At 31.0% G+C, this 12734-nt stretch overlaps 2 protein-coding genes across 3 annotated transcripts; both read right to left on the reverse strand.

The window, feature by feature from the left end:
• Nucleotides 1-1629: 1629 nt before the first annotated feature.
• LOC117932510 (disease resistance protein RPV1-like) lies at nt 1630-4655 on the reverse strand. 2 transcript variants are annotated; one of them, XM_034853781.1, is made up of 3 exons: nt 3853-4655; nt 3128-3756; nt 1630-1718 (listed from the first exon to the last, which is right to left on the reverse strand). In XM_034853781.1, exons 1-2 carry the CDS (start codon nt 4597-4599, stop codon nt 3166-3168), a joined length of 1338 nt encoding a protein of 445 aa, XP_034709672.1. In that variant the 5' UTR covers nt 4600-4655; the 3' UTR covers nt 1630-1718; nt 3128-3165. The 2 variants fall into 2 exon arrangements, with proteins under 2 accessions (XP_034709672.1, XP_034709671.1); XM_034853780.1 differs by having other exon boundaries at nt 3128-3759.
• A 41-nt stretch (nt 4656-4696) lies between these two features.
• Nucleotides 4697-8110, reverse strand: LOC117932536 (disease resistance protein RPV1-like). Its single transcript, XM_034853810.1, has 5 exons — nt 7608-8110; nt 6193-7285; nt 5755-6063; nt 4817-5661; nt 4697-4754 (listed from the first exon to the last, which is right to left on the reverse strand). Exons 1-5 carry the CDS (start codon nt 8096-8098, stop codon nt 4697-4699), a joined length of 2796 nt encoding a protein of 931 aa, XP_034709701.1. The 5' UTR covers nt 8099-8110.
• Nucleotides 8111-12734: the final 4624 nt, after the last annotated feature.

The following is a 12734-nucleotide window of genomic DNA, read 5'->3' on the forward strand; positions in this document are numbered from 1 at the left end:
ATTTTTTATTTATTTTTTATATTAGTATTTCTTGTTTGGATTGAAACAAAATCAAGGATATCATACAAAATTATAATAAACTTTTAAATCTTTTATTACTTTCAAATAGATTAGTATATATTATATTATACATAATGCTAAATCATAGATGCTTCAAATAATTAAGAAGGATAACTAATTATCTTTCTATTAAAAAAATAAATGATGTCATTAATTGTTGCAAACTAATTTACATTATGGGATGATGAGTTGGTTGGTCATTCTATCATCTTCAAAATTATCCTGGATAATAAAAGTAGTCCTATAATTAATGATTAAATAAAAATATATATATATATTTTTTTTAAAGGTGGTTAAGAAACCAAATGCTTGTACATATTATGTTCTTTTCTTTTAATATTACATTTGTCATTTTTTTGTTCATTTATGTACTAAACTTTTTAAAGATGACTTCCTTATTTAATAAGAGAAGTAAGTGTCTTAGTTAGAGTTTATAATACCGCTTGACTTTTTATTCTAGAAAGATGAATAATTTAATCATATACAAAAGCAAGTGTGGAAAATTGTAGTAATTCCTATATAAAATGTAGGAGCTCTTAGAAATTTATCTTTAAAAATAATAATAATTTAAAAAATCAATTCTTATACAAAATCAGATATTAAAATTTTTTTGACTACCTCAATTTTTAAAAATCTTGAAAGTAATTTTTAAAAATATAAAATTTATATCCCATGCAAGTTATTGGATTTCATATATAAATTACTATTATTTTCTCTTTTAGAAAACATGAAATTAGTAAGCCGGAGGGCTCTTAGACACATACATTAAAATCAAGGGAAATATGGTATCCACATTTTTTATTTATGAAAAATTAAAGAAAATGAACATGCCTAACTTAATAAATGGTTTGTATGGATTGACATTTTATAAGATGAAAATGACTACTCTCCAATATGTTAATATTCATGTCATATTTTAGTCATGTTATCATGTTACATCAAAATTGTCATACTGATATTTTTTTTTATATAAATTTAATAATATGGTACATAACTTTTGTAGAACGAAAAGTTTATAAGCTAATCTCACTAAATATATACCTATAAAAAATATTTTAAAACAAGTGTATAAAAAATGGTCATCAAATAAAATAATGTTTGGATTTAACAAAATAACTTTGGGATTTTAGGTTTAAGAAATTTTAAACTAGGGCTGTCAAAGATAGGATTTAATGATATTGGTTGGGATTATGATATATTTTTTTTATATAGTATTTGAATTATGACTGACTACATCCATAATTATAATTAAATATTGAATATATCTCTTTTCATAAGGCACTATGAAATAATTTGTAACATAATTGAAGCACAATAAAAAAAAAATTAAGCTACTTTGGTCACTATGCATATGATCTTAATAGATAAATGAGGATAATTTATCAATGTCTAAAAGTCATTCTTGAAAGTACTTGTAAATAATTTCAAATAAATAAAATTATCCATGCCTAAAAACATACAAATTAAAATCAACAATTCAAATTATCCATGCTTAAAAACATACTAATTCAAATTATACATGCTTAAAAACATATAAATTAAAATCCACAATCCAAACAAAAGGTCTCTTTTATGGCATTACCATTCTGGTTCAATACTGCATCTCTACCACCCTTCGAATTCCATAACCAATAGTTAGTCATGTTTCCATGCGCAACCTGACCAATGGTTAGTCATAGTTTAATTATCCTGTGCTTTTTCATCTTCAGAAATGAAGCAAAGTAAGAGCAAAACAAATATTAATTCATGCTATGCAATTTGAAAAACATATGATAATTGTTTTGGCCTACCAATTAAAAAATGAAGCTCTAAATAAAAATTTTAATTAATTCAAACAAAATTCTGGCCTACCAAACTTTTTAAAATCAATAATTCATTCCAAAGATAAAACTTTAATAGGTCCTAAGATATTTATTAGAAAAAATAAAGGAGTTTTAACTTTAGATAGGTCTAAGAATACAGGATCTCCGAATTTCGTAAAATCTTGGAATAATTAAAAACAAATAAAATAAAATAAAAGCATAAAAAAAAAAAAAGAAATTTGAATTTTACTTGACCATATCTAATTCCATATTGAACTCTATATTCTTTCAAGCATGTGATCATTTTAAAATATATCTATATATTTTTTTCCACTAATTCTACTAAATATTTTAACCTTCAATAAAAACCAAAGACAAAAAAGGCATACCTTATGGAGTAGAGTTGGAAACTTGAGATATCTTCATCTTTTTTGGTTGGATTCACTGCATCAGAACATTTTTATTTTATTGTAATGACTAAATAAGAAAATATAGATATAAACTCAAAAGCATATAAGTTACATGTTTCAAACAATCTTGATATGGCCTTAAAGGAGTGGCCGAGTAAGTAGGCTGCAAAGTAATTTTTTGTTTTTTTTTTTTAAATCATGAATTATAATAAACATACAAATTTTTTAATATTTCATGAAGTGCTTTATCATTTAACAAAATAAGTGATTATTGATATTAGTTATGAAAGAAAAAATATATAAAATAAAAAATGAAACAATGAAATGGATAAAGAAAAGTTTTAATTATTGATATTATTTATGAAAGAAAAAAACTTATAAATAATTAAATTGATAAAATTTTTATTTAAAATTTATTTCCAACAATATAATATAAATGTAGCACCATCGTTATCAATAGTAAATTGGTAGTAAAAATCTTAAAGTCAACCAAAGCAACCTACCATAAAAAATTATTTAATAAAATATAAATTATTTAAATAAACTTAAATTTTATCAACAATTAAATAGAATATAATCTAAATAATCTATCTACTTGAACAAGTCCTAATTTTTATTTTTATTTTTAAAAAAGAGTTTTTAACTTTCAGACAAACCGAAACTGCGGGATCCAAAAATCTCCTAAAATTTTGGGATAATTAAGAACACGTGATTAAAATAAAATCATGAATACATATATATATATCAGCTGGGTTATGATTTCAAATGTTATCTAGATATTTCATTTTTCACTAATTCCATCTAATAAATATTTTATTCACTAGTGAATGAAAAAAGAAGAGAGAGAACACATACCTTGCTAGAGGTTAAAGAAACCCTTCATCCTTTCGAAACTAGAGAATTTTTTTCTTGGATGAGTGATCTTCTCTATTAGCAGGCCTTTTTCTCGACGGCTGAGGCCAATGCTTCTGATCTTGGGCGTATATGAGATGTATCCCACAACTTTTCACTTTAAAGGATGCGTTTTCGCCACATGTAAAAGAGGCATTACCGACAGGATTGTCAAAGTGAGCCTTGAAGTTGTTCCACTCTCTGGATCGATACTTGCTTGGAATGCCAATCTGAGGGAAATACGTCACCCACAGTGCTGGATCTGATGTGCTACCACTGTCGTAGCGTGTGCTGCCATATGATAAACCGCTAATAGAGTATGTTTTACAATGAGGATGAAAACCAATATCATCCAGTCGTTTAGATTGATCACCATGGGATATCGCCAATTTACAATGTGGAATAAAACCAGATGTTCTCACGCATTCATCATCATCATCAAGGGGAACATGATGGAAGAATAAAACAAATCCTAACAAGTTATTATCCTCATACCAATTCATTGGAAGCTCTACACTTACTTCACATCCCATTCTTCGATGACTTACCCACTCTGGTATTCCACTACTTCCTGGAATGATAATATTAAATTTCTGCTGCAGAAAAAAAAATGTCATGTAAATCTCATGCTTTAAAAAAGAAAAAAAGAAAAAAAAAAAAAGGGGATAATTATGCCATGAAAATGATACCTGAATTGGTGATTTCAAGTGTTTGAGCAAAGAAGACCAGAGTAGACTCGAAGAAGTTTCAGTTTCCAGGCTTGGACAACCATGTGCCTCTATCCATCCAAGACTTGATGGAAGCTCTCCAATTACTTCAAGCATCGGACAATGATTAATGAGAAGGGTACGAAGCTTACAAAGTTGAGTGATGCCAGCAGGGATGCAACGCATACGGTTTTCACTTATGTTTAAAAATACCAGTAAGGATAGGCACCATAAATCACTGGGGATTTCTTCTTCCATCAGATTGCAACCACCTAGATCTAGCATTGTTAAGCAACATTGTAGGCTTCTCAAATTGTCAGGCAAGTTGTGGAGCTTTGGACAGTTACGAACATGAAGACTAGTGAGACATGTCAAATTACCGATGCTATTGGGAAGAGCCACAAGGTTCTCACAATTGATCAATTCCAAGGATTTAAGACCTCTCAGATGTTCAATTGATGATGGCAGCTCTGAGATACCCGTCTCACGCAAAAAAAGGCGTTCTAATTGTTCCATATCCTCCGTGATCTCTGAAAAAGCCTCTAGATTTGAACAACCATTGAGAGAGAGGCCTTCGAGGGATTTCAACTCACATATACTGTTTGGAAGACTTTTCAAGTTTCTACAATTGTCCAAATTTAAGTGATCAAGTCTGGTGAGATGACCTACTGAGTAGGGTAATCCTTCAATAGCAGTCTCATCTAGAAAAAGAGCCCACAGATTCCCCATATTTTTTTGGATCTCAGGAAACCTCTCAAGATTTGAGCAACCACTGAGAGTAAGACTTTCAAGGGCCTGCAAGCGCCCAATGCTATTTGGGAGTTCCTTAATAGCGGTATTCTCTAAAGAAAGCTCCTTCAAGCATTTCATATTCCCTTGGATCTCTGGAAATTTCTCAAAGTTTGAGCAATATGAGAGGTTAAGATTTTCAAGAGATTCCAAATACCCAATGCTCCCTGGGAGTTCCTTAATACCACTCCTATATAGACATAGCTCCCTTAAACGTCCCATGTTGGTAAATACATCTGAAAATTTCTCAAACTTCAAACATTTTTCAAGAGAAAGAATTTCAAGAGATGTCAAGGACCCAATGCTGTTTGGGAGTTCCTGAATAGCAGTCTTCCTTAAATAAAGGTTCTTCAAGCATTTCATATTCCCTTGGATCTCTGGGAATTTCTCAAATTTTGAGCAACATGAGATGTCAAGAATTTCAAGAGATTCCAAATACCCAATGCTGCTTGGGAGTTCTTTAATACCACTCTTACGTAAATGAAGCCCCCTTAAATGTCCCATATAGGTAAATGTATCCGGAAAATTCTCAAACTTTGGACATCCTTCTAAATAAAGCTCCCTCAAAAATTTCATATTCCCATGGATCTCAGGAAATTTCTCGAAGTTTGAACAATTTGAGAGATTAAGGACTTCAAGAGATGCTAAATACACAATGCTACTTGGTAGTTCTTGGATCCCACTCTCGTTTAAATAAAGCTCCTTCAAACATTCCATATTCCCATGGATCTCAGGAAACTTCTTCAAGTTTGGACAACAATTAAGATAAAGAACTTCAAGAGATTCAAACTTCATGCTGGATGGGAAACTTCGGAGTTGTTCACATCCTGCTAAATTCAAGTAAGTCAAACTTTTGAGATCGCCAATAGATGAATGAAGTTCACACAAGCTTGTACAACCTTCAAGATTCAATCTCTCCAAATTCGGCATGCTTGAGAAATTTGGCATTTTGACCAACTGTTTCGAGTTACTTAGATCAATGCCCTTTAATTCTTCAAGACACTGTAACAGAAGACATTCTGTTAATAAATAAAATAAAATTTCTTTAACTTGAATATTATTATAAAGAAAAAAAATATTAAATAATGATCATACCTTATTCCCTTTCCAAAGTTGTTTTATGTTGCTAGACTTCAAGTTGATTTCAATAAGGTGCTTTCCATAAAAGTTCCAAGGTAAAGATGTCAAAGTGCATCTTTGCCAATGAAGATATCTCAAATCATGAGGAAATTGAAAGTCTTTAGGAAGAAGCACTTTATACTTCTCTCTCGTCAAACCATCATGATCATTGCAATAGATTTTAAGCAACCTAAGTTTCTTCATCTTGGCAAACACTTTTGTATTGAACTGTATTTCTCTTGATCTAGACAAGTCCAAAGATATGGTTTGAATATTTTGCATCTCCTGGAAAATAATAAGGAAAAATAAGGGAAGAACACAAAATAAAAATCCTAACTACCATTATATAGACAATTAACCACTAAAAAATCAATTATAAACATTTAAATAAATATTTAGGCATTTAATTCGTACCTCTTGTTTAGAAAATGCATCATAAATATCATCTACATCCCACAATCTACTCCATTTGCAGGGGTCTCCAGGACATTCTTCGCGAACAATTGCCCAACCCATTTCGTGTATCAAGTCATGCATTTGTATCATGTTGTCTGAGATAGTTACTAGACATCTATCATGGAGAACTCTTATGTTGCATGTTGCGAATAAATTGCAACCATCTAATATTCTTGACACAAAATCTTTGCATTCACCTTCGAAAAAACACGCAATGTCCAAGAAAACCTCCTTTTGAGAACGATCAAGCCCATCAAAACTTATTCTAAGCACATCATTAATTTCCTTCATAGGGTTTTTTTTCAATTTATCCGATGCGCTTTTCCATTCATCTATTGTCATGCCTTGAAGAGAAGAACCTAGAACTTTAAGGGCCAAAGGGAGACCTTGAGCATATTGAACCATGCAATTTGAGAGGTCTACATAATCTTCCTTAGGAACATTTTGTTTAAAGGCATGTTGGCTGAAGAGTTGAAGAGCTTCCTCATAATGTAATTCTGTAGCCTTATGTGATATAGTCACTCCATACTCAACCAACAGATGTTGGTCTCTGGTTGTAATGATAATTGTACTTCCTGGACCAAACCATTTAGGACTTCCAGCCACTGACTCTAATTGTTGCAACCGATCCACATCATCAATTACAATAAGAACCTTTTTTGAGCGAAGTCTGGACTTTATTATATTGATACCTTTATTGATATTGCTAAACTCTACATCATTTCCCACTGTATCATGTAGAAGTTGTTGTTGTAGTTGAAGTTGACAACCCTTGTTGAATGTCTCTCTGACATCTTGAAGAAAGCTTGCACCAGTGAATTGATATTGGATCTCATTATAAACAATCTTGGCAATGGTAGTTTTACCAATTCCACCAGGTCCATAGATCCCAACCACACGAATGTCATTCAAGTCACTACTTAACAATGATTTTAGTTCTTTTAGGCGAAAATCCATCCCAACTATATCATCGTTAATATGCAAAAGCTTAGAATTCATTGATCTTCTAAAAATCTGGTTAATAATTTCCTTAATATGCTTTGACTCATACCTGCCAATTATAAAGTACAATTTAACACTTCATGAGTCATAATGAATTGCAAAACATAAGAAATATAAAGTAAATTTAGTGATATTTACTTGATTTTGTCCATATAACAAAAGTAATAGGATGTAAAAAGTATTAAAAGAACCCAATATATTGAGTATTTTACTGATAATGAGAAGGCAACAAGTTTTGAGCCTAGTGTTAATAAGATCACAAAGCAAGCTTTACTATACAAAATTATTAACTTGTTAATTCATGATTTAAGACAACTAAATCCTTACAACTTAATTAAATCAAAAGCACAAATTAAGGAAGTAGAAGTTACCCATCATTCACATGGAAACCACTTAGATTGCTTGCTTCAGTCAAGGAATCCCTCCACCTTTGCACCTTTTTCGCATCTACATTTCTTTCATGAATGGAAAATGCCTCTCCGAAGCTCCCTGTTTGCTTTCGCACATCACAAGGATCCAAGTGGTAGAACACCGGAAAGACTATTTGTTCCATTTCTTCCCTGCACTCCATGATCTTCGCTAACTCATCCAAACACCACTTGGAATGAGCATAGTTTTTTGAGAACACAACTATGGAAATTCTTGATTCTTCAATAGTTTTCAAAAGTTCTGATTTGATCTCCTCTCCTCTTTCAAGTTGATCGTCTCTGAAAGTCTTAATCCCCATCCCATGCAAATTTACGAATAAATGATCCGTAAAATTGTTGCGGGTGTCTTCACCTCTAAAACTCAAGAACACTTCGAACTCATATTTACGGACTGAGGTAGAAGAAGAAGAGGGTTTTTGGGTAGAGGAAGCCATCGTTGGACAGTTTATGGATGAAAGCTTAGAGAGAGTTGAGGAAGAACCTGTGCTTAGCCAATACTTCAATATGAAGCAAAACTCTTTTTTTTTTTTTTTTTTTTTTTTTTTTTTGTTGTTGTTGTTTTGTGGTTGGATTGTAAAATTTTAAAAATATATGCAAGTAGGTGATCCAGTTAAATGTCAACGAGTAATGTGATTTGTCCTTCTTTAAAAAAATATAAAGAAGGACCCACCCATCATAAAACCCGTAAAAGCCTCACATTAAAATTTTAGTCTTCGGTATTATGGCCATTGGCGCTTCCTTTGACCAGTCAAAGCCTTTCAATACAATTGCCATAGGTCCTTTCCTCTTTAACTAGTCAAAGCCTTAAGTTAAAATTTCAATTTTTTGGTATTCCTTCGTATTATGGCCACGCCCCCTTTACCTTGACCAGTCAAAGTCTTTCAATACTGCTGCCAAGGGCCCTTTTCTCTTCAAGGGATCAACCCAATAATTTTAATTTAATGCTTTCAAACCAATTGGGCAATTTAATATATAGTTTATTTCTCTGTCCTAGATTTTAACTTAAATTCAATTAATTTTAATTATTTTATTTTTATACTCTATTTAATATATTATTAAAAATATAAAAATATCATAATAATCTTATCAAAGTCTTTCTTTATTAAAAAAAATAAACTTTGGGTATAAAATTGTTAATATTTTTAAACATAAAAATATATGCATATATCATTTTTTTTTTTACATTTTAAACAAAGATCATCATTTTACTATGAATGAAAATGTACTTATTATGAAAATGTAAAAACCATAATAATGAATTAATGAAAATAATCTTTTATGTTTTTTGTATGAGGGAGTTTAAATGAGGGCCTAAAGACTTATTCTTATTAAACTTATGAAGAAATTTTTTTACTGTTTCAATGAACTAAGCAGTTTCCTTCTAGAAGTTGTTCTTTTCTTAATTTGCGTTGAACTTACGAAAAGAATGCTTTAGAGTTTTTGGTTGTATTAGAAACTGTTCTTTTCTTTTGGGTCCCCTCACCAAACGGGCATTGAAGGATAATATCTGTATTCAGAGGTGAATTGAGGCACTTGATCCCACCCCTTAGATTTTCATCTCCTAATTTGGCTCCTTGATTGCAAATCGACATTTTTTCAAAAAGAGAATATGTTACTTTATTCTATTTGATCAATTCAATGGCCATTTGGACCTATTTTTGGTGTCTACAAGATGTCCAAACACTAGAAGACAACATGTGCATGTCATTGTTAACCTAGTTGGAGCTTGAAATTGTTTTCTATTGACGAGTTAGCCTTGGGTTGCGGTGGACCTTGGCATGATTTGACGCTAATTCTAATCCAAGTTGGGCCGTAATTTAACAAACTGGACTGAGGGCTTGAGCACTTTGTGGGATTGAGGAAATCTTCTTGGGGAAGTGGACCTTGAAGCTTGAAACATCAATTTTTGAAGATGTCAACAATTTGGAGACGTTCTATGTACTAGATGCTTAATATGAGTCATCAAAGAAGTTTTGATGAAGATTCAAAGACATCCATGAAAGCTTGTTTTTTTGGCCTTCTTCAAGTGTATTATAAGCTTTGCTTTTGCTGGCCAAACTCTTTAATAAAATAAGACATTTGCTTACCATGTCTTGTTTATTTCTTTTATTGTATATTTTGTCATAGCTCATGGTTGAGAACTAGTTGACCTAGTTTGTCAAAGCCAATAAATTATTTTTACATATTTCTTCAATCTTATTTTACTTATTTTCATTTATTATATAAAGATTAAATAATTTTAAAATGTACAATTTTTTAACTAATTTTAATTATATTAAATTTTCTTTAGTGTCTTCCATGGTAAAACCATACAGGAGAAAACTATTTTCTTTGCAATTTTTTTTTTCTTTCCTTAATACTTTTCAGGAACTAAACATAGCCATAATGATTATTCCGAACCCTAGAGGTTTAGTGATTTGATCACAACTAATATTAAGATAAACAAGTAATTAACTCAGGAGTCTAATAGAATCCATAATAGTAAGTGGTAGAGTCTTTGGTCATGTTTATACATATCTTGGATTTGATCAATTTCTTTAAATTTTTTGTTGATTATGAATCTAAATATGAGGGTTGAAGCATAAATTTAACAAGGGAATTGAATATATTAATGATTAAGTTATGATCAAAATATATATTAAGAAGATTGGACTGAATTTATTTTCCTTTTATTAATCTTAAAAATCGTGACAACTTGAAGAATATAGTGGTAGGTGATGGGATATGTACAAGATGCTAAGTATGAGTCATGTGATTTACTATTTGAAATTGATGGTATATGGATTTCACTACATTAAAGCAGATAAAATATTGTAGTTGATGATCATCTTAAAGTTAATTTAATCTAATAAACTAAGTAACTTATTTAAAATTTTCTTGCTTAAATTAAGTTGGGATTTTGAGTGTTTTTGAAATGGTACCATTTTAGTATATAGCTAAAAAAAAATTTAACTTAAATAATATTTACTGTGTAATGAAAATGAAGTATATAGCTACTAAAATTTTGGAAATAGCAAAAAGTAGAAGAGATTATTTTAAAATCTAGTAAGAATCTTAATTTATGAAGTTTCTAGTTGTGAATACCTTTTTTATTTGAACTTAAGTTAGGGTTACATAAGGATGGCGACGGGATGGGTTCAGGACGGGTCGCCCTCATCCCAACCTCACTCCGTTTATTCAAAATAATTCCCATCCCCGTCCCATTTAAAAAATTAAACGGGGTGGGATGGGTATGAGAATTCTCATACCCACTCCGCCTCTTTTAATTTTTTTTTTTTTTAATTTTTAAGATTACTTTTAAATTTTTTTAATTACATTAAAATAAATATATTTTATAAATAATTAAATTATTATATTTTTTATAAGTTATTTTATTAAAAAAATATTTTATTATTATCTATATATTAAAAATAGTAAAAAAATAATTTACTTAATTTTAAAAATTAATTTTATATATAATCGGGGCAGGACGATGCGAGATAAGACAATACTCGAACCCAACCCAGGTTTTAAAAAAATTATCAAACCCATTCCAAACTCATTTAGTTAAAATCAAACCCGTCCCATTAGGGGTAAGGTGGGGCGGGTACCCAACAAAACCCACCCCATTGTCATTCCTAGGGTTATGAGTGGTTGTAGGCCAGGGTAATAATATGTTAGCATATAAGTACTAGATTCTTGTTTGAAATTCAATATTATTTATTATGTGATGACAAAGTTAAGCATGTAGAAGTATCCTTGCACTAAAATTTAATTTGATTGACTAATTTGAAATTTTAATGTTGAATTGATTATACAACAAATAATTTTAAGAATATGTAAAAAATATGGGAGATTATATCCAAAAAAAATTTATTCCTTTTCATTTTTGTTTTATTTTGAATTTTTTTTTTTTTCATTCATGGGAGAATATGTTAGAGCTCCAATACAAGCCGGTAGCAGAGGGAGTATGGCAATGATTAAGGTGGAAATTTGTAAGAAAAAATTTGAGGCAAAGATCAAAATATATAAGGGGCCTTGGTTTTTGGCCATAAACCATTTGAGTTTTCTAGATCACCATCATCTTGCCAACATGAGGTAGAGTTGGAGCATGGACTTGCGGAGACTCAACAACAATAGCTTGATATCCAATATGAGCTAGTTAATTTACCAATTGGAAGCAAACGAAATCAATAGCATCAACCATTTGAAGAGATTTTACGTCATCTACGATTTAGCCAAGGATCCTCATGATCCCTCACGATGTAGCCAACAAAATCAATAACATCAACAACAAGTCGGAGCATAGATTTTTTCTGTAACATTAACTATTCGTTTTGGGTGAGAATAGGACCAAACAAGCCCCAGTTAGACATGAAATCAATATTGGGAGCCATATTATTGAAACATTAAAATGCACCACAAATATAGCTTAATTCTTACATGGTTCCGTTATCAAGTCCTAAATCAATATATATTTTCTAGAGGCTGGAGGCAAATAGGGAAGCCCTTTGCTGGAATGGGAGATGGATTATAAGAAATCTTTTCGTTTGGATCTACTCTCTCCCATTTGAATTTCGTCACAATATTATGTATGAAAACAAGTACTTGAGCTCGAGCATATTCCCTTCCTGGGCACATCCGAGGTCCTTCCCCAAAGGGTACAAAAGTGAATGGTTCAGGTCCTCTTCCTTCAAATCTGGAGGGATCAAATTTCTCAGGATCCGGTAAGTATTTGGTATTTCTGTGTGTTGTATTCACGTTCCAATATGTCTACAAGACATAAAAATTTGCAGCAATTCATGACTATATAACACAGAACTTTCTTTAATGGAAGCATATTTATGGCAAGTTAATGTACCTACCTTCCATCCCTTTGGAATAGTAAAACCTGCGTAAGTGAAGTTTTTAATGACTTCCCTAAAGGCTCCTTGAACAGGTGGCGTTAGCCTCATTGTTTCATTTGCCACATTCCAAGAATATCTCATCTTTTGAATGTCATCCCAGTTCAGATATTCTTCTGAGTCCTTGCTCTTTTGCGATCTCCATTTGTTCTATTTGATCAAAGAAGTCAAATCTTAAATTAGGTAA

Source organism: Vitis riparia, chromosome 15 (assembly GCF_004353265.1).
Source record: "Vitis riparia cultivar Riparia Gloire de Montpellier isolate 1030 chromosome 15, EGFV_Vit.rip_1.0, whole genome shotgun sequence".
NCBI lineage: Eukaryota > Viridiplantae > Streptophyta > Magnoliopsida > Vitales > Vitaceae > Vitis > Vitis riparia.